At 35.9% G+C, this 26,533-nt stretch overlaps 1 protein-coding gene across 1 annotated transcript in view; it reads left to right on the top strand.

Moving 5' to 3' along the window:
- The first annotated feature begins 311 nt into the window (after positions 1–311).
- LOC129264846 (uncharacterized) overlaps positions 312–26,533 on the top strand; it is a 33,807-nt gene continuing 7,585 nt past the window's right edge. Inside the window, exons 1-8 of the mRNA XM_064098808.1 lie at positions 312–547; positions 10,366–10,668; positions 11,036–11,392; positions 13,334–13,483; positions 19,223–19,303; positions 19,645–19,803; positions 21,023–21,184; positions 25,393–25,477. Coding sequence (XP_063954878.1) covers positions 475–547; positions 10,366–10,668; positions 11,036–11,392; positions 13,334–13,483; positions 19,223–19,303; positions 19,645–19,803; positions 21,023–21,184; positions 25,393–25,477 — 1,370 coding nt within the window. The 5' untranslated portion in view covers positions 312–474. The remainder of the gene's footprint in view (positions 548–10,365; positions 10,669–11,035; positions 11,393–13,333; positions 13,484–19,222; positions 19,304–19,644; positions 19,804–21,022; positions 21,185–25,392; positions 25,478–26,533) is intronic.

Raw genomic sequence — 26,533 nt, 5'->3', positions numbered from 1 at the left:
GGGGGTCGGGCCCCTCGGGCCCCCCTGGATCCGCCTATGGCTGTTAACTTGTATGAAGTCTTGGCTTTCCCATGGAGAGATCATAGAGCTATGGAGAGATAGAGGTAGTGTGTGGGAAGATGTGTGTGTGTGCGCGCGTGTGTCCACATTGGGGTGTGTGTATGTGTGTGTGAGTTGGTTGTGGATATGCGTCTGCGTGTGTGTGGGGGGGGGGGGGCTATCATATCATTATCATCCTCTAGGTTCCCCTCGCTAATGCGTCATGTGCTTCATTATGAAGAGCGGGAAATCCCACGTTGCCTTTGACCTTCGCTCAGGACATAATGGATAATAATCGTGTGTGAGCAAACATATCTCATACTACATTTCATTTAACGCATACAGACTCTACTCACATTTATGGAACAGGGAAGCGTTAACGTTATATTGATTGATTGATACGTCGGTTATTTTCATCGAAATCTGAAATTTGTAATGGATGAAATAGGAAAAGCATCTTGGTTTAACCATTTGAGCACATTGCTGTTAGTATGTTTCCTTACTAGAGGTAAGTTATATCTGACGTTTAATTTGTTTTTGGTTGAACAAGTGCTGTAATGAGTCATTAATGTTTTGTCAATGGTACATAGGTGTGTAGTCGAATTAGTTTTCGCAAGCCAATTTAGCTTCCTGATACTTGGGTTATCGGGTGAGCTATTAAAACCGACGTGTACATTCATTACTCCTTTCGCGTTACTTGTTTTTATAGCGAATAACATTGCAATCCGAATCCCATAGGTCTTGAGATAATGGGGGAAGGGAGGGGTGATGGTTTTCGAGTAAAGAAAACGGTCGACGTTTTGCTGTTGTATTGGAGGGATGGGGGCGGGGCTTCCACCTAGTGCATAGATCCCACAGTGGCGCGTACGGCGGAGAGCGTCATTGTATACTTGCCCATCAAGAGCATTTATTTATTATTTATTTCTTTATTGGTTTTCTTTATTTTATGCTGCAGGGTATAGGCCTGTTCAGTTATGCAAAACTGCTTCCCCCCAAAAAACCTAAAAACAAACAAACATACATTTATCTGAAACAACGTTAGGTCCATTTTCTATTGGTCCTAGCCTGGATCTCATATATTTCTAATTTGTTACAGGAAGCAAAAATATAGACAGAAGACCGTCTTGAAAATCACTAAACCCTCTGCTTTTGTATCTTATCATTATGCAGCACGGAAATGAAAGTTATGTTCTCTCTATATTATATAATACCACCGTTATTCTATAAACTTACGTGAATCTTTCTGAATGCGGTTTATTGATTTGTTGACTGATTTATTGTGTCCAAATTTTGTTTCGATTTTTTTTTCAAACCTCAAACTTACAAAGCAAGGCAAAATACCAAATACCATAACGAAATGGAAAGGAAACCTTTTGAACACTGGCGGATCGAAAGGGGCACGGCCGGTCGTGCCCCCCCCCCCCCCCCTTGAGAGCCATAATCAAAATTTGTAATGTAAATATGCCCCCCCTCCCTTTTGAACGTGAGGACCTTTGTTTTGCTTGTCAGATTTTCCGCGGAGTAAAATACCTTCAATTTTAGGTGGAAACCCTTTTTTTTGGGGGGGGGGGGGTTGTCTGATTTTATCGGGAAAGTGGGTCCCTCTCTTTTTGGAAAAACCTGGATCCGCCCCTGCTTTTGAATGGTTGAGTTGTTTATGTAGGTTTCCTTGAATAAATCATAATAATTGACATATTGATCAACAGTCACAGTTTGCAGTAAAACACCTAATACAATAAAATTGTAACCTGATTTAGTACATAATCGGTTATTGTTAAGATTTTAAAGAAGATTATACAAATCTGAAGAGCCATTTCAAATTTCTATTATTAATTGCTTTAAAACAGGTTTCAATGTCAATTTAACTCGAAAAAACAACAACAACGGTATATTAAAATATTCAGGTTGAATGAACACTACTATGCATTTTGTTTATTTTTGCTTTATTATTAATACAAGTGCACAGAAGCTCACCTTCCTCACACACAACAATCATATATCATTCTACATTTACGGTATAAAATATAAATCTCTTAAATCGCATAACTTTTAAAAACACATTAATGATGGCAAAGTGAGCCATGAAAGATACTAAAAATAAGTCAAGTAGATAGAAAGTCAAAAACAAAGAGAGAGAAAGACGGAGAGAGATGGAGATAGGGGAGAGCTTAATCAACTGGTAACTCTGGAATTAAGAACATCTGTTTACTGCTCTAACTGGTCATACATGTCATACTGGTCCAGTTAAAATTATACTGGTATGTAACACTGGTCTATATTTACTGGTCTCCTGTTAATTTTTCAGTGGAATTTTAATATAGTCTTGAATACTGGAGTTTGTTACTGGCCTCAGTGATCATGCTGATGATGTAAAGTGTATACTGGTATCAAACTCAACTGGTCTTACTGGCGTCACTGGCATTTCGCGTTTAGTTTGTAATACGTATATCATGATTGGTGAATTTGCTGTGGAATCTTTCTGCTTTTTTAAAAATTTGTATTGCAAAATTACACATTTTCATTGTGAATTAGTTCACACATTTATCTATAATGTTAAAAAACAATGAGTGCCATTGCATGGATATTTCTTTCTAAATACTGTTTTTGGGGCAAAAAAAATGTAAATATGCAAATGAGGCAAACCACGTGATCAGCAGCATCTACTAGTGCAATTACTAGTCATGACGAGATTTTATTTAAAACAAGAACTGAGATTAGACGAGCTGACTTATCAGGGGAATATATCTCGTTTTATGTCTTAAGCATAACGATAATTAAAATGAAAATAATTATCAAAATACTCATGAACATATTAATGATAATATTGAAAATAATAATAACAATAGTAATGATAACAATAATTGATAATAACAATATATTTGATATAACTGGTCTTCACTTGATTTTTACTGGTCCAGTTTAAATCAACTGGCCCAGTGCAAATATACTGGAACCAGTAAAAAAAAAAAATGGCCAAACTGGTCCAGGCAGACAACAGTTTGATGAAAACAATTTAACTGGTATTACTACTTTTCTTGAACTGGTATCAATTTGACGGAATTTGTTTCCAATTGATTTTTACTGGTCCGGTTAAAAATCAACTGGCCAAGTAAAAATGTAAATTGAAACCAGTAGAACAAAATACTGGTCATACTGGTCCAGCATACACCAGTTTGATGAAAACAATATAGCTGGTATTACTAATTATCTTGAACTGGTATGCACTTGAGGTACTGCTTTCCAGTTGGTTTATACTGGTCCAGTTAAAAATCAACTGGCCCGCTTAGTAAAAACATACTTGAAACCAGTAAAAGAAGAATAAGCCTACTGGTCTAACCGTTTTTTCCCCTTCTATCTATAATTCACCATTCGAATTATACCCAGTTAGTTTTCATGTTTAGTTTTCATGTTTAGTTTTCATGCCCTTCTCTGATGCACATTCACACATGCATGCACGCACCCGCGTTCGCGGTACGTTTTAACTCTACTCCAAAAGTGTGCGAATGTTCGAAGCAGGGAAACCCCGGTCCCCTTTGACCTTGTCTTCTATATCTACAGCTAGTGTTGAATGTTCGTAAGGTTCCGTGCGACGCACATTGATGTGGCGTGCCCAAATGATATGCATACAGGTTAATTGTTTGGAAGATATAATTTTGAAGGTGAAAAGCGTAAAAGTGAACAGAAAATGAGAGCAAAGTTGCGTATTGATTATCTGATCACATTCCTGATTGCTTACCATGAGCTTGGAATGAGTAAGTAATTTGCAGATTCCTCTTGTGATGTAGGTCTAAACCAATTAAGCTGCAGTTTAAACTACCGTGTGAGTAAAACAAAAACTTGACACCTCACAAATCCCCAATTTACGGAAAAATATATCATGAAGGCATAATAATTATTTGTGGCTGGAAAGACTATCTTCTCCCAACTAATTTGATACCATATTTATGTGGTATGTCTTCACGCATGGATGATCAGTAGATATTTTTTGCTAGCTGCTGCAGTGATGTAAATTTTGATTCGCGCCAAAGGCGTGACTGCAATGAATGAATCCAGATGCAAATAGTGATGTCATAATACATGATTTTGTAAACATATTTGCAAATCCTTTTTTAATGAAATTAATTTAAGAATTGATATTAAAAAGTGTTTATTAAACAATTATAAAGCAAATTATTAAAAAGGTATTTTGAAACGGATTTTAATGCAGCCCTTGTAACATTATGGCATCATTGACAACTGGATTCATTCATTGCTGTCATGCCTCACTTTGGCGCAGAAAAAATTTTGCATCACTGCAAAGAAAACCCCTCTGATCATCTAAGCGTTAGCACATGCCACATGAATATGGTATCAAATTGTTTGGTAGAACATACATTTTCAGGCCATATATAATAATTATGTGTTCATGACATATTTTTTCCTTAAATTGGGGACTTGTGAGGTGTCTTTTTTTTTACTCACACGGTATATGTTACTATTTCATTTATAGTGTGATTATTCTTTTCGATCTCCTCTCCTGGCTTTTGATCTTAATAGTCATGAGCGAGAAACGGAGGGGGAAAGAGAGTGTGTGAGAGAAATAGTGGGAGAGAGAGTGAAAGAGAGAAAGTATTGTTATTGGGATGCAATTGTGTAAGCTAGTGTATTTGGTGAGCGTGCATATATTATGTATATATGTAATCACAAATAATTTTGTTGGCAACGTGTCTTTAGATGCGTCTTTTACAGTGCGCTTCCTCCATCTTGGCAGCGCATATACATATAATCACAAATAGTTTTGTTGGCAACGCATCTTTAGATATATATATATATATATATATATATATATAAAAGTTTGGAAATCTGTGTTTGGCCATTAATTTCTCCCAACTCCAAATTTTACACAATACATATTTGATATCATTCAAAAGATCATTTAATTCTCTTTAAAATGATACCATGCTTGTTATGATCATGCAATCACGAAAAGAGCAGGATTCAAAAGTTTTGGATGAGGTCTGAATTGAAAAACTGCAAAACGAGCAAAAAAAGTTTGGAAATCTGTGTTTGGCCATTAATTTCTCCCAACTCAAAATTTTACACAATACATATTTGATATCATTCAAAAGATCATTTAATTATCTTTAAAATGATACCATGCTTGTTATAATCATGCAATCACGAAAAGAGCAGGATTCAAAAGTTTTGGATGAGGTCTGAATTGAAAAACTGCAAAACGAGCAAAAAAAGTTTGGAAATCTGAGTATGGCCATTAATTTCTCCCAACTCCCAAATTTACACAAAACATATTTGATATTATTCAAAAGATAATTTAATTCTCTTTAAAATGATACCATGCTTGTTATGATCATGCTATCACGAAAAGAGCAGGATTCAAAAGTTTTGGATGAGGTCTGAATTGAAAAGCTGCAAAACGAGCAAAAAAAGTTTGGAAATCTGAGTATGGCCATTAATTTCTCCCAACTCCCAAATTTACACAAAACATATTTGATATTACTCAAAAGATCATTTAATTCTCTTTAAAATGATACCATGCTTGTTATGATCATGCTATCACGAAAAGAGCAGGATTCAAAAGTTTTGGATGAGGTCTGAATTGAAAAGCTGCAAAACGAGCAGAAATAGTCATGAAGGGTCAATACCATGAATATAGAACATGATTCTTTTGTCTGTGTCAATAGAGATGAAATCCATTCAAGCCCCTGCTTCTGTCCCAATGGTCCTGTGAGACAACATGGTTTGAGTCGTGGTTTGAAATACCCATGCATGTTTGTTTGTTTGTTATGTGTTTGCTTGTGCAGAGGTATGTCTGATTCCATGTTAATTTTGATGTTAAGGTGCATGAAAACAATTAAAACAAACAAACCGCTGAGAAACTCACTCATCACCACTGAAAAAAGAACAGTGACTTTCAATATTATGTCATTTTGCAACTTTTGAATTTTGACCTTGCCCCACATTTCAAGGCACTTCACCTCCATGTGAACCATAATCATATCGTGTAAAGTATCATTTTAAAGAGAATTAAAAGATTTATTAATTGATATTAATAACACAATGATATTTACTATAATACCGAGGAGGAATCATCGATCAAAGCCAAAAGAAACCACTGAGAAACTCACTCATCACCACGGAAAAAAGAACAATATTGTGTCATTTTGCAACTTTTGAATTTTGACCCTGCCCCACATTTTAAGACACTGCGCCTCCATGTGAACCATAATCATATCATGTAGGGTATCATTTTAAAGAAAATTAAATGATCTATTCATTGATATTAATTACACATTGATATTTACTAAAACCGAGAAGGAATTATCGATCAAAGTCAGATTTCTAATTGAGGATTTTATATATATATATATATATATATATATATTCAACATATTTTTTTCATCTTGTACCTTTTAATAATAAAAATAATCGATGCAAGGTCTCTGTGGTGAACAAATAACAGAATAATATTCATAAAGAAAAAAAAAATCCCACAGGAAACAAAATAGTTTTGTTGTTTCGGTTACAGACCTCAATAACGTAAGGGAACCAAATAAAAGTTCCCTCTTTTACGAATTAGTTTTTTTTTTATCATTAAAATCTTAGTTTGTTTTCTCAATTATCTTCGACGTGTACACTCCTCGATATTTCATATGATAATTTTGCATTGCAAAATGATCTCATTGTCACAATTCTTAATTTAATTCTTTTCTTGAAAGTCTTGAGACCAAACTCGAGAGAACCGTGACCACGGTTCCGAAGTGACAAATATTTTTATTTTCTTAAACCTTCACATAGTTTTTAAACTATTCAACTGTATTATGCATTTCCCTTTCAGTTTGTAGGCATATGTAATATTTCATATGTGAGGCAGATGTTCCATACAGCATTTTTTAATAAGTAAAAATAAAGGAGACTAGTGTTTTCGTGTACTATTTCAATACAAAATGTGTTTTCAGCCAAAAATCATAGATATGTGATTTTCTTTTGTTATGAAATGATGAAATATGAAATCAATTTAGATAAAATTTGTTGTTCAGTGAATTTGTTATGAACGTTGAAAAGAGTACACTAAAAATTAAAGAGTACCATAAAAAGTAAAAATAAATAAGACTAATTAAATTTTTACACATAAGTTTTCTTTTTTTTCAGAAGTCAGAGTAAATAAATTAGAACTTTTGAAAATATATATCAGGTCAATGTTTTATATTTAAAGAAAAAAAACATAAAGTTTCTCAAATCATTACGTATTGGACACGTGGTTCAAGAAAATCGTATAATTTTCTTAACTAATGAGCTTATCCTATCTTACCAATTATTGTAAATCATACGAGACAATACAGGGTCCATCAAATTTTCAAGATACATAACAAAGTGTATACCAAAGTAAGAGAAAGTATTTTAATTGGTAAAACTATATCTATTTGGAGTCGGCAGCGCCCTCATTTGGCAAGAATGGTGCAAAATCTCGGAAAAACAAATCTTCAAACATGTCAAAGACGTGAATCTATTCCCCCCCCAAAAAAAGTATTTTTTAAGCTGCACTTTTTTTTCAAAATCCATGTCATTTTCATCAAATTCGGCTAAATTGTTTAGGAATGCATATCAAAGGTGTAGGGAAGTTAAAAATATGGGGTCCATGTGCTAGTTTTTAAACTATCGGTGTCCAAAGTGTTGTGATTTGGCTTGAAAATATTGAAATCCACCGAATGTGCGCCGAAAACAAGCAAAAAGTATATTAAATAATACCGTCTAAAATGCAAATGGTTTCATATTTTGCTCCCAAGCATTCAAAATCCATGTCATTTTCATCATACTGTCCAGATTTGTAGAAGAATATATTCTGAAGACATCAAATTATTAAAAATATGGGGTCCATGTGCTCGTTTTTAAACTATTAATGTAAAAAATGTTGCAAGTTGGCTTAAAAATCGCCTAAAATGCGCCGAAAACAGGCATGCAAAAGTCTAATAATACCCTCTAAAATGCAAATGGTTCCTTATTTCGCTCCCAAACATTCAAAATCCACGTCATTTTCATCATACTCTCTAGATTTGTAGAGGAATTCATTCTGAAGACATTAAATTATTAAAAAATATGGGGTCCATGAGCTCGTCTTTAAACTATCAGTGTCCAAAGTGTTGCGAGTTGGCTTGAAACGGCCCGAAATGCGCCGAAAACAAGCAAAAGTGTGATAATCCCGTGACTGTCTAATTTATATACGAATGGTTCCGTAGTTCTGCTTCCAAGCATTCAAAACTCTATGTCATTTTCCTCTTACTCTCTAGAATCGTATAGAGGAATATATTCTAAAGACGTTGAAATATTAAAAATATGGGGTCCATGTGCTCTTTTTTAAACTATCAGTGTCTAAACTGTTGCAAGTTGGCTTGAAACAGCCCAAAATGCGCCGAAAACAAGTAAAAGTCTGATAATACCGTCTAAAATGCGAACGGTTCCGTAGTCTTGCTCCCAAACATTGAAAATCCATGTCATTTCCATCATACTTTGCACATAGATACTTTAGCACCTGAATATTCCAAATATGCAAAAATTAACATGGGTCCATGTGCTTGATTTTTTTATACAGAGCTTCAAAGTTAATCCAAACGGATGTTTTTAAGAATTGCGCATTCAAAATAATTTGGCATTTTTAGACTCCACGAGATCACAACAATGAGTTTAAAGGTCTATTACTCAATCAAAATCCATGAAAATTTCATCAAATTGTGCAATATGATTAGTAATTGTATCCTTAAGATGGATAATTCATTTATATTTCTTTCAATTGTTTGCTCATTTAAGTCTAACAGCACTCTCAGTTCTTAGAAATTGCGGGAAAGATAACTAACACTAAACCTAAAAAATTTCCAATTTCAATAACAAACTTGAGAAGAAAAAGAAATGCTGCACTTTATACAAAACCCATGTCATTTTCACCAAACTTTGCAAGGTTGTAAAGGAAGGTATACCTAAGAGGTGCAAACCTTAAAAAATATGGGTTTATGTGCTTGTTTTCAAACTATCAGCACTCTTATTAGAGCAAATGTGTTTCTTAATACACCCCCCAAAACGCGCCAAAAGCTTTGTATCATGTCAGGAAAATTTCCGAACCACTCTACCATTTATTCAAACTCGGGGTCATATCATCTTACTTTTGCAGCACTACAGAGAAAATTGTTTTGAGATTGTAGAGGAATAAAAAAAAATGGTCCATGGAATAATTCCAGTTTATTAGTTTCATAAAATAACACATCGGATCTGCAGTTAGTGCAGATTAGGAGAAAAATCAGCTAACATATACCTATACAGGTGATTAATAAGCAGTGCAGTTCATCCATTATGACGTCAGCGCGCAGAGTGTAAAATATGCGCAGATCATGATGCGCACAAACATAACTGTGGAACGTCCTTAAATCAGATGAATTTTTGACATCTGAGGGGGCATTACCTTAGACTCGCCCCTATACAAAAGAAATGAATTGAACAAAACTACTGGGAAAGAGTGGGGTCTTGATGCAGAATACACAATAATCTTATGTCTATACAAACTGCAAAATTATGAACAAGATACGAACTCTTAATATTGGCCTGTATAACAAGGATACCAAGAATTAAATGTAATTTCTGAAATGGATCATCTAACTGAGACGAAAGAGATAATGTAGGTTAAGATAAATGGTCTATGATTTATTATTGCTTAAAGAGCAACTTCGTAATATCCAGGATATACAAAAGGGGTCACTATAGCCTTCCCCCTTAAATTGACATGAGATACTTTCTCATCAAGACATTGAATTGTTGGTTAGTTCAATTTAAAATGAAAGAAACGATATCCGTAATGGGTCCAATATTGATTAGTAAGAGCTCTATTGGATTACCTTCAACAGATACAGCCTAAAAGTAAAAGGGCGATAAAGTAGAAAAAGTCAGTCAATCATCAGAATCCATGCATTTACTGTAACCCAAAAGAAAACTCCCGACCAAAGTCAGCAAGTTTCAAAACTGGCTCATGATCTATATAGTGGTATGTATGATGTTGCCATCACAATATATATTTGCTAATAAGTTCTTTCAGACATGGCTAAATTGTTCGGCCATGCATGATAGAAGCAATTTGGCTCCTTGAAGTGTTATCAGTGAGTCCAATAAATACTCTTGCATTGACTCAAGTCGATGTCTTGACTCTGACAAGATACATTAAAAAAAATAGACCTAACTTACAAACAATGCACTTTCAATGAATCATTTCGTTTTGCTCAATGATAATAGTCAATGACTCTTCATTTAGAATTCAATATCACCTTTCTCCTCTCACTTTTTTCATAGGTTGTTTGGCCAGGGTATATACAGAAAAACATGCAATAGGATGGTTTGGTGAGACGGTACGTCTCCCATGTGAATTCCCCTACACGGATGTCCTTGCATTGTACTGGACGAACAGCACTGGTGAAACAAAAGTATCGTATTTCAAAGGTGAACTTGTGAGCTTCGATGAAAGGTTTCGTTTGAATGGTGACTATTCAGTCGATATCCTGAATTTAACGGTGTCAGACGAAGGAGAATACACTTGCACATTAGAACTTGATTCAGGAGATGGTTACGTTAATAGTTCTGAACTCACCATCTACGGTAAGTAGTCGACTGTGTGCATACTTGATAGTCAGCCGATTAAGGTTTTTTTTCGGGAAGGGAGGGCTGATAAACAGGGGCGCCCGGGTTTTCACTTTTGAAATAAACCTCTAACAAAATAACGGATGACATTTTCATCTATCCAGAATACTTTTAAAGATTTAGAATATAAGAAGTTAGAGAGGCTATACCACCTTAGAGCGAGAAAAAGAAACGCTTTTAATGGCGTCCCAAAGGTATAGGTTAATACAGATACGTTTTCTGTGTACTGGGTCAATATGTAACATAATCTTGGGAATGACGGCAAGTAAACGAAATTTCTTGTACTTACTGTTTCTCGAAACTCGGTCTATTTTCCATTACACAGCATCTCCATCAATGCCTCAGGTAACACATTGTGTCCCTCAGTCAACAAATAACCCACACCAACATCTGTGCATCGTTGAAGCAGCCAACACATATCCCTTTAACCTGGAATGTGTTGTCAGTGGCTTCAAACCCGATGTAACGCTTGAATGGACGTCATCGGGTAAAGTGAAGCAGCCCCTTGGAAATCCATCCCGGATGACATTGCCCGATGGTAGATCTGAAGAGGAGGCGACCATCACTGTGGCTGCTAAAGAAGACGAAGAACAGAATTTCACCTGTACGGTAAGGGGCAATGCAACCAATGGCACTGACATGTCAACAACCGTTACTGTGCTGGTTCCACCTCCGTCGACAGGTATATGGAACAATAAATTGCCTGGTGGGTGTTTCAAGAAGATGTTCGCTAAGTTACGCACGACTTGAACATCTTTTACGTGCTAGGTTACAACATTGATATATCGTTTAGATCGTGTAACCAGTTATCGCAGAATCATTCGTAACTTAAAGGACAAGTCCACCCCAACAAAAAGTTTATTTGAATAAAAAGAGAAAAATCCAACAAGTATAACACTGAAAATTTCATCAAAATCGGATGTAAAATAAGAAAGTTATGACATTTTTAAGTTTCGCTTTATTTAAAAAAACAGTTATATTATGCACATCCTGGCTGGTATGCAAATGAGGAGACTATGACGTCATCCACTCACTATTTCTTTTGAATGTTATTATATGAAATATGAATTATTATAATTTTCTCATCATTGTCCTGCGAAACAAAGTTTTATTCCTCACTGAATAATGAAATTTCTATTGTTTAAACAATTTAAGGTTCACTCAAGATGGCCATTATTGTCAAATCTGTAAAAATCGAAATATTGTATAATTCAGACAATACGAAACAAAATAAATAGTGAGTAATGGTCATGATCGACTGACTCACCTAGTTGTGCATATCACTGTTTTGTGAAAAATAAGCGAAAATTTAAAATGTCATAACTTTCTTATTTTACATCCGATTTTGGTGAAATTTTCAGCACTATGCTAGTTTGATTTTTCTCTATTTATTCAAGTCAGCATTTTCCTGGGGTGGACTTGACCTTTAACAAACAGCTTTATGAAACACCCACCAGCTAAAAAGGGATTGAAAATCCTCGGGATAGAACTGCTTTTAAAAATACAAAGGAAAAAAAACTGGAAGCAAAAGTTCAACTCTTGAGGAAGTTATGAAAATATGAGGAAGTCATTATTGATCTTTAACAATAATTTTCATGTTGCCATTTTATGTTACTTGAGGATGCACACTTAATATGTTGGGCAACATCCTGGATACTGTCCCCTGTGTTGGCTAATGTATGTTGGTTAAAAAAAATATATATATACATATATATATATATGATTTGCTTTATTTGTTTTGTTTAGCAAATTAAAACTGAAGAAGGTCGAGGCCGAAAGCTTTACAACATAGTGTATACTATCTTTCATCCTTGATTCTACTTTACTCTTCACACATAATATATACAATGATCAAAGCGATTGGTACTATTATATTCACGCCTCTCTCACACACACATATATATATACGATAAAATAACGAAGTATGTCCCCCGTCACGGAAAGAAAATGATAATCAAATGATAATCAAATCAATAATGAAGAATAGTCAAAGAATGCTTAAATATTGATTCACAACAAATTCATACAAAAATTCATACAAATATATATATATATATATATATATATATATATATATATTCTGGGCGATTATTATCCAATTGAGCAAATTAATTACCCAATTATTAGTTTTTATTCCCGGTTTTGGCATATTTTAACTAATAGATGTGTGGGCAGCATGTTGGCCAGGGTTGGCTAAAAATTTTATTAAAAACTATTTTAATAGTTTGGTATAGACTAGAGTTGTCCAAATGAAAGCCCAGGACTACGGGTTAAATGTTCCTGTTACCATCGAGCTCTTTGAATCGAATGCAAAAATAAAATCTAGTTCAGGTATGGATCCTTGCCTCCTGGAAATCGAGTTCTCAATCTGCTTGATTACTGGCTAGGGATGAGGCCCATATTTTAAAAAGAAATAAGCAGACAAGGAAAGCTGGACGGGAGGAAAACAATTGAATCTAAAAAATAAACCAGTCTGTAGGATATCGCACCCAAAAGAGAAACCCTAAATTTCGAAAGAAAGTTAACATACTCAAAACACACCATGTGTCAATACTATTCTTTACATTTCTGAAATGATTATTATTACATTATTTTCAATTTGATTTTTTTTTCTTTGATGCAGTGATCGTTGAACCTATGAGGAGTGGACTATGGGTCGGAGGCAAGGTTGCGATATATATCTCTGTTATACTGCTATTGATAGCCATTGGAATAGTCGCTTTATTTGTGACTTTGCTGGTTCTAAGGAGGAAGAAAAAACTACCGCCCCTAGGTATTTGATTTCATATTACTTATCAAAGAGAAATCAACATAAAAACAGAGAAAGCTCCTAAGAAATCTGAGATGATTGGAGAAAGATTTAACATAGAAAAACTTTAAGCTGTATGTACGTAGGTCTACATCACTAACTCTTTGTAGTCACTCTATATATACCAACGTGAATTTTAAGTAGACTGTAAACACGGTAAAGGTCTCCTTTATTTATAATAATGCAAACAAAAGCAAAATAATGACAAGAAAAAGTAAATAGAAGAAGAAGAGTAATCATGTTCAAAGCTAAACTCAAAATTCAAAATGATATTTTTCTTTTTTTGTGAACCTAGGACAACATCCTATCGATGTTATACAAGTATTTTTTTTTAAATTAATTCTGACCTCAAATAAAAGGCAACGATGAAAAGTCATGACATATGTCATTCGTTGCCTTGATTTACCACTTGCATTTGCTTCATTTTTCAAATATACACGGTTCACTTATTCCCCATTCTCCTATTCTTTTTCTTTAACCAAAATGGTTTTTGCTACTATGATTGAATTCCATTTTACAATCGATGTTATACAAGTTATTTTTTCATATTTTTTTGCCCTCAAACAAAGGCAACGATGAAAAGTCATGACATATGTCCTTTGTTGCCTTGACTATCACTTGCATTTGCTTCATTTCTCAAATATACACTGTTTACTTATTCCCCATTCTCGTATTTTTTTTTCCTAAACCAAAATCAGTTTTGCTACTATGATTAAAATTCCATTTGCAATGGCCGGGTCTATATAAAAGAAGGATTTAAGACCTAATGCTCAGAGCGCTCTATGCGTTTGTTGCGATCCGAAGAAATTGTAATAACATTTAATATGGTTATCCCATCCAATAAAATCTTAGCGATCAGAGTTCAGAATAGGGGTAGGACTACTGAAATCGAAATTCAGTCTAGTTCGAGCCTCCCTGTATAGGAATAAAACAAAATTCGATTCCAAATCGTAATGACGTCATCATCGGCTGCAACTTGAAGCCGATTTGGACTTTACTCCGACCACAGGGCTTGCCGCAAATCAAAAATATGATTTCATTATTCCTAATATTATGCCGAGCTTCAAATAAAATTATTTCACTTCTTGGAACTTTCATATTTAATGTAAAATGTGATTTATTAAAAAGCAAAAATCGTGTCATATCGGATCGCGTAGTGCGCTGGGCTTAAACGAACGGTCCCACTGCACTGCAAAGCGGATGTAAAGCGTAAATAAAATCTTGCCATCCGTTGGAAAACGCTATACAACCGTTGTATGTGTACTTGTTGCATACGGTGTTACGCTCTATCCATCGAGCATCCGTCCATATAGTTATTTCATATGCGATTGCTCGTACGTTTGAATGAAACCAGTGCAGGTGTTCGAGTGATTGATGTGAGGTATAAGACCAATTCGAACTCAGAGCAATGTAGTATAGCAGTCATAGCTTGGGGCTTCCAATGGGCTGTCAGCCAATCTGCAATGAGCTAGGTGCGCGTATGTATGCGCGTTGGTACATTTCCTTTTGTTTGAATGAGCAAATGAATTAAACCTGCACCATTACAGATATACGTAACAATTAGCTATCCATAATTAAACCACAACCTTAGAAGAGTGTAATTTAAACGCGAATTCAGTATACGGGCCTATTTGTTGAGGGAGGAATGTCCTTCACCCTATTTTCTCTAGGTTTTATTTCGGAAAAGTTTGATTTGTGTTTTAAAAGAAAAAAAACCAAATATAAACTTATCTTTCCCTTTTGATTTCGTGCAGTTTATAAATTTTTTTTCTTATATTTTCTGCCCTCTCTTTTTATTTATTCTTAACTCCTATTTTATAACACCGAGGAACGGTCTCATACATGCGAATGCAACAGTGGTGCAATGCTGTTAGCCGTGTTGCGATAGGTCTTGCAACAGTCATATGGCCTATATATTATCGCACCCAGTCGCAAGACTGGTCTCTATAGGTCGCTAGCACTAAATGCGACTACTTACTTATAGTCCAGGATAGAAGGGGTCGAACCTTGTTTTTTTTATATATACAATGTTTTTTGATGGTTTCTTGTCAATTCGAGGGTGCTGATTCCGAATCTGAATGATGCCACTCGTGTAACCTTAAGCATTTTCTGCAAATTGGCAAAATCCAATATGGCCGCCAAAATATTCAAATTACCCATGAAAATCATAAAATTGTCCACACATTGGCTATAAAGTACATGCAATTGTGCTGCCGGAGTGAAATAATATCTGAAAAAAATGATTTTTCTCAAAATATTTATTTTCTTGATATCAAAATGGCCGCCATCATAGACCCCTGTACAATATGAATGGGGAAAATTAATTTTTACAAAATTGAGCACTGAAATGCAAGTAATTATGATCTATGAGTGAAGCAATGTCTGACAACATGATTGCTAACGATATATATCATTTGTTATGTCAGTTATGTGATAAATCCTGTATTTTGATATTCAAAATGGCATCCAAAAGCCCTAAAACTATTATGTACAATGTGAATGGTGACACAAAAAAATCACAAGGTGAGCACTAAAACGTTTATTTTTTGTGGTAAATTAATGGAATACTGTCTTCAAATATAATTTGCAAAGAAATATATTATTCGGGTTTCATATTTGTGTTAAATAATGTATTTTTACTTTCAAAATGGCCGCCAAAAGACATTGACTATATTATGTACAATCGATCTGGGAAACCAATTTTCACAGGAGTCAGCACCATAACATGCATATAATTGTGATTTAAGAGTAAAATATTGTCTGAAAACATAATTTCTAACAAGATATATCATTCATTCTGCCAGGTAGGTGATAAATAATGTATTTTGAAAGTCAAAATGGCCGCTACAGGCCCTAGCGGTAGGCCTATTATGTACTTTGTGAATGGGAACATATAATTTTAACAGAATTTGGCTTTGCTTGACTAAATGGTGTTGCATGTTTGAGTGAAATATCGTCTGAAAATATGATTTTGTAACCAAATAGATAATTTCTTATGTTATGTAGGTGATAAATGCTATATTTAAATTTCAAAATGGCTGCAATATGTTTCTTTGTGGAAATTATCTTTCCCCATTCAAATTGTACATATTAAGATAAGGGACTATGGCGGCCATTTTTCATTTTTAAAAGGCTGCATTCATCACCATTATGACACAAGCTATGATATATTTCGTTAGAAATCATTGGGTTTAGACAATACTTAACACTTACATCAAAATTAAGCCATTTTCATCGTAAAAATTTTGTCAAAATTATCTGTCCCCAGTTACAATGTACATGTACATACTACTTTGGGCTATGGCAGCAATTTTGAATTTCAAAGTAAGGCCTTTATTACCTTCTCAACCATTATGTGATGCATTTAGTCAGAAATCATGTTCAAGACAAAATTTTACCTATACATCACATAGTTACGTGCGTTTTTGGTTCTCATTCTGGTGATGATTAGTTTCCCTATACGCATGTTACATAATTTGTAGGGGCTTGTGCGGCCGTTTTGAAAGTCAAAATACAGTATTTATCACCTACATGGGAGAGGAAATGTTATATTTCATTAAAAAAATCACGTTTTCAAACAATATTTTCCTTATACAACAGAATTATATAGATTTCATAGTCAGGCAAATCTTAATTCTTTCAAAAGTATTTATCCCCATTTACATTGTAGATATTACTGTAAGGGCCCATATGGGCCATTTTGAATTTTACAATACAGCATTTATCTCATGCATGAAAAAGGAAATGATATGTTTCGCCAGAAAACATGTTTTTAGACAATATTTCACTCGTAGATTACAATTACATTCATTTTATTGTTTTTACTCTTGTGAAAATTAGTTTCTTCATTCGCTTTGTTCATACAGATAGGGCCTAAGGCAGCCATTTTGAATGTCAACATGCAGCATAATTACCGAAATTGCAAGGGAAATGATATGTTTCGTTATAAATCCTTGTTGTCAGACAGTGTTACACCAATATTTCGCAGTTATTGGCATTTTAAAGTCAAACAAATTCAAAGGTTGTGAAAATTATTTGTCCCCTTTTATATATTGTACACAGTATAATGGGTCTATGACAGCCATTTTGAATATCATAATACAGCATTTATCACATTAGATAGTATACAAATGACATAGTTTTGTTAATAGTCATGTTTTCAGACAGTAGTCCACTCGCAGGTCACAATCACATGCAATAATAGTGCTCTTGTTTGAAAAAATATTTTTCCCCATTCATATTCTACATAATTAAGTATACAGGGGTTATGGCGGCCATTTTGAATATCAATAAAATAAATATTTTGTCAAATATCGCTTTTCCAATTGGGATTTCACTTCTGCACAACAACTACATGCATTTTATAGCTAATGTGTGGGCAATTTTATGATTTTCATGGGTAATTTGCATATTTTGGCGGCCATATTGGATTTTGCCAATTTGCGGAAAATGCTCAAGGTTACAAGAGTGGCATCATTCAGATTCGGAATCAGCACCCTCGAATTGACAAGAAACCATCCAAAAACATTGTATATCTAAAAAAACAAGGTTCGACCCCTTGTCTATGGGGCCTATCCTGGACTATTATGCAACCTCTCGCATCAAGTCGTGCAACGTTGAACAACACTCACATGATGATCGCCCGACCGATGGTACGATCTGATGCGAGTGAATCGATCGTATTTGATCGCGTTTGGAGTTTGAACATGTTCAAAGTTCAGATGCGACTAGTCATGACCACCTTAAGTTGATTGGTAGATTGATTGATTGATTCTTGACTGCGAGTGCTCGCAAGACACCAAGAGATCGATCGTGCAACAACAAGAAAAAACTGTTGCAGGCGGTCGTAAACTGGTCATACGTCAATTGTGAAAGGGGCTTAACAATGCTCCATACGTTTTTTATCCGCTCCAGACAATAGACTAAATGGGCGAACAATAAAATCTCCGGGGGAACGGATGCTCGATGGATATAGATCGTATGAAACACGTATGCAAAGAGTACACAGCGGATACATAACCGTAAACGTTTTCCAGCGGATGGCAAGACTTTTCCGTTTTACATCATCTCTGCATTCGTAAGTGCAGTGGGACCAAGCCTTGAACGGATGAACTTCCCGCCGATATGATGTAGATCCGCAACATATACGAGCAACAAACGTTTCATGTCCGTTATCATCCGTGAAGCATCTGCTGTATCCTCTCTGCATCAGATCCAATGAAGCTGAACTGCGGAAATAGGGAGGAAAGATAAGGAACATGGAACGTCTATACATCGTTAGTAGCACGGGAATAGAAAAGGATGTAAGCGAATGCATCTCGTAAATAAAGTATTCAAAACCCCCGGTTACCCGTTTGGAGCTGTCATCCGCTTCAATCCGTTTTCATCCGCAAGGTTCCGATGAACAACCGTTTAACATCCGCGCTACATACCACCCATGTCCGTTCTTTTGCGTTGTGTTTTCGACAACTTTGTCCATTTCAGGAACGGATGAAAATCGGATGGATCCACCCGCGAAATTTTGCTCGTCCGCTGTGTCCTGTATGAATTCGTTTTGTATCCGTCAGCCAGTGAGACCAGGCCTTAAGACCTTGTTAGAAAATTCACATAGATCTTATGCCTTTCTCTATAGTAGACACCAACTCGCAAATCTGCCGTAAAAAACACAAAATTAAGACCCCCTGTTTTTCGTTTTATTTTAAGGTGAAGCAGTCTTGAATGTCATTCCTTGTCTGAGATCAGTCTATTCGATGCCTGTACCAGATCCAGAAGAAGTGAGATTACGTGAGTATTTGCATGCAAATCTCATTTTGGTGGATGCATGCTGGATAATTTGATTCCCTGGTAAATGATACTTCAAGAACTATAATAGCTTCAGGGTAAATGTCCGAATTCCAAGTTTCTTCAGATGTTTAACAGGTAGTAGAGCGGATAATAATTTCATAAGCCTAATCTTATTCAAATCATTGCAAAGCTTAAATGCAACAAAAAATTGAAAAGATTGCCATTTTAATGCAATAATGACCTTTTGATTGACTAATGTTACTAATATATTAAGTATTCATTGATGAACATCTTTCCGCTATCATTATTTTTTTAATTGAAGACCCTTTTGCACATTTCAGAAAATATTAAGGAAGAATTGGCTGATCTACGTAAACGTTTACTGGACTTCAAATTTAAGCGAGATGGATCCGATGTGAAGTCTGCACACATCGGCTTGTTTGGAGAAATGGGTGCGGGAAAATCGTCCTTCATAAATTCTCTTGAATTTGCATATACAGGTAAGGCCTTACAATCATTATGGCATATTATTAAAAAAGAAGGCGCGAACTAATAAGAAGGAAAGAAAGAAATTGAAAAAAATCATTTTAAGGGTAATAGAAAGAATCTTCAATGATTTCTTGAGGCAAAAGGGACATAGCAGTTTGAAGTATAACTTATTGACCACTCTACATACATGTAAAACAAATATCTTCTTTATCAGAATATTGATATGAACATATTTTCCTATTTTTCTCTGTACACAAGTATGATTGTATAAATGACATAAGTTATTTAATATACCAGGGCCCCGTAACACGAAGATTAGCGATTGATCGCTAATTTGGAAGAACAATTCTGATTGTTTCCCAGTCAGTCTCCTGAGCGAAATGCGCATGCAACGATGATCTTGATAGGCTATTTCATTTAACGATTTAAGGGATGGTCCAGGCTGGACATATTTATATCTCAATAAATAGAGTAAAATTCACAGAGCAAAATGCTGGAAATTTGATCAAAATCGGATAACAAATAACGAAGTTATTGAATTTTAAAGAGTTGTATTATTCCGGTGAAACATGCAGTTCTAGGCATGTCTTTATGAATATTCATTAGTTGGGTTGGTGATGTCATATCCCCACTTATTCTTTTGTATTTTATTATACAAAATTAGGTTTATTCAAAATATTTCTACCAAGAACTAAAAACAGTTGGATTGACAACTGATTAAGTGCATTAGTTATTTTTTGCCGCAACTTATTTCATCATAATGGATACACATCTTTTACACATGTATGAAAAAAATGAAACATTTATCATTTCATGTAATAACGTAAGAAAAAGGACAGTGGTGGGGTGACATCATCAGCCCACCTAATGAATATTCATGGCGATGTACATTTAACTGTTTTAAAAAAAGATTGATAAACTTTAAAATTCAATAACTTCGTTATTTGTTATCCGATTTCGACGAAATTTTCAGTATTTTGCTTTGTGAATTTCACTCTATTTATTTAGATATAAATATTTTCAGCCCGGACCATCCCTTTAATCGCTATTAAACCTTTGTGTCATATTACGGGGCCCTGATGGTGATCTTTATGACTAAAATTAAGCAATAGGAAAATGAATGCGTAATGGTATTGGCCATATTTTTTGCGATTTACCCAGTTAAATTCAACGATCTGAAACATATCATTTCTTTGCCAAATTAAGGGATTTTCCCCTTCTCATCAACAGGCAAATATAAAGAAAGTCAGGTGGTTGGTGACAAGGAATCTGGTGGAGGAAAAACCACTGCACGCACTGTCCTAAAGCTCACTAAGAGCATTCATATTTTCGACAACCGAGGCATGGCCGACTTCCAGAAAGATTACCTGACTGAAGTAACTGCTCAGCTTCGTAAGTTATACTATCCTTTAATTAAATCTTTAGATCGTCACTTTATTGATTTATAGCAATATCTGCAGTCAGTGTTGACAGATCAACCATTATTGTAATGTCGGAATACTAGTTTCTTGAGAGAGTGACAATCAATCACAACTAGTAACAGCGTAAGTCGACTAATAAGCACATCGGGCATGACATGCTAACTCGGTTGTTCAACTCATGAATGCACTCCTTCAACTTATTACTCGATGGGACGAGTAAAGCCCCTTTCACAATATCCCGATCAGTTTGCGACCGCCTGCAACGTTGCTTTTCACAGTGTTGCACAATCGATCGCTTGGTGTCTTTGTAGGCGACCAGTCGAACCAGAGGTGGTCGTGATTAGTCCCATCTGAAATATGAACATGTTCAAAATCCAAACGCGATCAAAATGACTCGCCTCCATCACATCGTACGACCAGTCGTCCGAATGTCGTGCAAGTAGTGTTCAAAGCTGCATGAAATAATGCGAGAGTTGGCACGACTAAGTGGTCGCGACTGAAGGTCGTGCAACACTTGCACGTGCGCAAGCGACCTACATACAGACATAGAGACCAGTCTTGCGACTGGGCGAGATAATACATAGACCATGAGATCGTTCCACGACCGATCACGACAAGACATACCTAATTCCCACTTTCACGATTCGCTCCACGATTAAAACTGTGCTATCAATCATGGCGTAATCGTAGTGATCGTATCAGGTCATATCAAATCAGTCGTGGCAATCATATTGCGATCAATTACGGCGAATGTATGCGACCGTTCCTCGGGGTTCTACATAGGGGGTTAAAATGAGCTTCGAACGTTCTCGGGGTCCTCATCTAATAGTTTCGTCTTATTTGTGCCTTTTGATGTCAAATTCGTGTTAAGGGAGGTTTTATACCTCACATTACTCGCACGAACACTCGCAACAGTTTCATTCAATCGTTCTGGCGATGACATTACCTCGAGTCAACTCTCACGACTCAATGCAATTGGTCGTAAAATCACTCGCAATCACTCGTCAACACTCGCATGTGAACGCACAGCCACTCTTATGGGAGCAATTGCGACTTACTCGTGCAACGGCGTTCCAATCGCTTTTGTTGTAAGACAGCTGTTGTATTTGTGAAAGCCTTCCTGCGATCTTATGAGATAGATAGCGATTGATGCTTGTTGCAGTTTGTCATGCGACTAAAAGGTCGCAATGGTTGCAGACCAATTGTGAAAGGGGCTTATTAAATCGTGCGATGTTAAGTGGCACGAGTTAAAGGCTAAGTCAAGGGAAATGGTTGGCAAGTTGTGGTAATGGGTTAAGCCTCTTTCACAATTGGTGGTGCGACTGCTTACAACCGTTGCGATTCTGTGCAACATATGTTGGGACCAAGTGATCGCAAACGATCGCACGAGCAATTGTGAAAGTCCCATTATGAAAACAAGGCATAAGCGATGATGTGTCTCGCCCACTTGTGAAAGTAACCATAAATATCGAGGGCACGCAACAGAATCGTATTAAATGTTCATTGTAAAATAACTGGGCTGGAATAATTTTTGTCATAAGAGTCTTGCACGTATTAAAACTTTATAATGTTGACCTCAAAATGACCTTTGACCGTACGCAATAACATGCAGGTCTCCTAGGTACAGCTACAACCCAGGTTAGGTTCAAAAGTGATTTACGGTTGTGGAGGTATGTCATAATAATGACCTCAAAATGACATTTTACCCTACCATGTGACCTCTGACTGCGCCATGATATGCAGGTCTCTTAAGTACATCTACAACCCAAGTTTTGGGTGCAAAATAAATTACAGTTGCGGAGTTGTGTGTCATAAGAGAGTCTTGCATGTAAACTTTAACTTTGACCTTACACACTAAAAAATCCCCGTGCAAATGGGGTGTACGATACGTGCGTACACCGCTTAATACCATCGAGGTGCAAGTTAGCTCTTATGCGAGAGTCCGTGTCTGTTGTACACCCATGTCCTCTTTGCGTGAACCCCACCAGTCTCGCGGATAGACGTATGGTATAGATAGAGTTGATTTATGATGGAAGATTACCCGAAATAGAAATGCACTTACGCCACACTTTACCGAAGTGAAATAATTTTTTTAATATTTACTATTTATGTGATGATAATTGTTTCAAAAACACGTTTGATTACGTATACTTTTGGAGAATTAGTAAATAGAGCTACTTGAATCACAACTATCAGCACAAGTCAAAAAATTATCGGATCATATCGCTATCTTGACTACACATAAAACGAGGTGAGTTCGAATCCCAACTAGGGTAACTAAAATCGATACAGAAAGTGAATTAATGTTCCGGAAGTCTCGACAACCTTTTTGTTATTTCAGGTGGGGGTACATTATGCACCCTAAGGGCTAGACGTGTACACCCTCTAAGGTGCAGATGGTCACCCCAAATAGGGGTGCACACTGTACGTACACCCATATTCGGGGTGTACGTGTGCACCGCTAGGGGTACTCGTATAGGGACAAGCCTGTGCACCCCTAGGGATGTAGAATTGAACCCGAATTTCTTAGGGTGTACCATGTGATCTCCGACTGCACCATAACATGCAGGTATCTTAAGTACATCGACAACCCAAGTTTGGGTGAAAAATGAATTACGGTTGCGGAGTTATGTGTCATAAAAGAGTCTTACACGTAAACTTTAATGTTGACCTGAAAATGATCTCTGACCTTACCATGTCACCTCTGACTGCACCATGACGTGCAATTCTCCTAAGTACATCAACAACCCAAGTTTGGTTGAAAAGTGATTTATGGTTGAAGAGTTGTGTCACAAGAGAGTCTTGCACCTAAACTTTAACGTCGGCCTGAAATTTTCAGATCAATATAATTGCTTTCACCCCATCCCCCATAGCTTGGACCGGATATACGCCAGAGCCTGAAAATGAACTTTGCCTTACCATGTGACCTCCAACTGCAGAATAACATGCAGGTCCCCTAAGTACATTTACCATCCAAGTTTGGTTGAAAAGTGACTTACCGTTGCGGAGTTCATTTGGATCCCTAAGTCTCGCCTTCACCTCTGGTGGGCGAGACAAAAAAATGAGTGGGCGAGACAAAACAAAATACATGTCTTGCCATTACTGATCTCATATTCTACTGATCCTTATTTTTCATGATTCTTTCATTTCAGTTCAGCTAAATATTTCTTAATTGTGGTGCATGACTCCAGTTTATGACCCCCCCCCCCCCCTTAATTCTGCTAATTCTTCATTACTTCATGAAGTACACCCTAGCTTTAACCCTAAAAGGACTGGGAGGCATGATGGCCCTTTCTCCTCAACGCTTCGCGCGATATTTCCGAAACGCAAAAACATAGCGCCGCAAAATTTCATGACTTTTTTCTTTGTAGTCTCGTGCACCTTTCGAGACCAAATTTGCGACATACGGGGAAAGCATCGCGAAGACATATGACTTTTAACGGGACAATATCATGCCGAAACTAGCTCATATTTATACTTTGTTTACAAAGTCTATGGGAGATAAATCTCATAAAAAGTTATTATTTTACTCGTTCTAATTGGTTTGCTTAATTAATTTAGGGTTTAATTTAGTTGTTAAATGGTCTGTAGTAATTTCCATTGAAAAAACGAAAAACAAAAGATGAAAAAATACATAATAAATAGAAAAAGAAGAAATACATAAGGAAAAAAAATTAGCTTTCGCAATTTTTCTTTGCGGAAACCTTTAAATTAGCTTACAAAGATAATATCTGGCAAAAAGGGAAGACAAATTTGAAGTGAAATTGGGTGTTAAATATGCACAAAATGTTTTTCACGAATAAATTTGGGTATTTTATTCCTAATAAATAAAAAGTGATTATCTTCAGACTTTTTTATTGGCTTATAGTTTATGCGATAAATAATGCGCGTGCCAAATTTCGGCGCGATCGCGCGAACGGCGGCCGAGATTAGAATGGGGTGGGGGTGGGCATCATGTCCCCCCGTCCTCAATAGATCTCAAATAGCCCAGTCCTTTTTGGGGTTAACACAGGTACTTTTTTTAAACTGATATTTGATTTAAACTAAGTGACCATGCAAGTCCGAATATTTTATTTTTCTAACCAAGAAAGGATTTTTTCCCCTTATATTTTATTTCAATCCGATTAAGAATTATATATAAAATAGAAACATTTATCACTGCATTAATTATACTGGCAGGTGGAGAACGCGGGCCAGACATAGAACAAATCAAGGCATGTGAACAGGAAGAAATACATTGTGCTGTATTCGTGTACAAGAAGTCGTAAGTCAATTTCAACCTATATCAGAATCTAAGCATATTAGGTTTATGTCAATTTCGAAAGGCCTCCTATACTTCAACTTAGTATATGCGGATCCAGGGGGCGGCCCCCCCCCCCTAGGGGCAGAATAACAAAAAAAGGAAAAAGGAAAGAAAGAAAAGAGAGGAGGAAGACGAATTAATAAAGTACTAAGATGAGGGGAAGACTTGGAAAATCTTTCATGTCACTATGTAAAATTTTCGCTCGCGCTTCGCGCTTGCATTGCCTGTTAGATGATTTTCATATCTTGTTCATTATGGAACTTAAATATCAAGTTTGGAAGTCAATATACAAAACATATTTCACCTCGGAAATCGAACTTTCATTATTTTGTGTGATTTACAAATTGATTTTTTTTAAGTGCTCTGTAAAAATGTCAGTTTTATGGTCTGAATATCAACATTTTCTGCTCGCGCTGCGCGCTCGCAAAGTTTGATTTACCAGGTACCTATTATTTTCTTGTATTGCATAAAGTTTCAAAATATTCCTTTTCAGGTGTGATTATTAAAACGTATCAACTGGCGCTGCACGCTCTCATTTTGATTGGCGAGTTATGTATGTCTCAATACTAATTATACAACAAACTACTTAAAATCCTCTTTCCATGACAGTTTATCAAAATATTTGGCTTGCGATTTGCGCTGGCATTAATGGTTAAAAATATATTAATTGATGCATCCTATTTATGATTACAAAGTGCTTGGAATGTCCAGTTTTTAGGCCATAATATCATCAGATTTTGCGCCCTCATTAGTGCATTAACGAATAAAATATTTATTTAGAAATTAAATTGTCCCTTTTGTTTTATCTCCGCTTTGCAAGAGGAATATGAAGATAGTCATCATTTTCATATGATGACATGTCCTAAGGATGTACTGGTCCTATGTCGAAACTCAAAGTAATAATAATGGAACAAATCAGATCTTTATTAAGTGCGATCCATATCCACCTCACAATTGTACTACAAAATGCTTGAAATATAGAGCAGAAATTGACTCTTTTTTTCAGTGGGAATATCA

This window comes from Lytechinus pictus, chromosome 1, assembly GCF_037042905.1.
Source record: "Lytechinus pictus isolate F3 Inbred chromosome 1, Lp3.0, whole genome shotgun sequence".
In the NCBI taxonomy this organism is placed as follows: domain Eukaryota; kingdom Metazoa; phylum Echinodermata; class Echinoidea; order Temnopleuroida; family Toxopneustidae; genus Lytechinus; species Lytechinus pictus.
The sequence above is the reverse complement of the archived record's forward strand: the minus strand, read 5'-3'. Positions and strand labels throughout refer to the sequence as shown.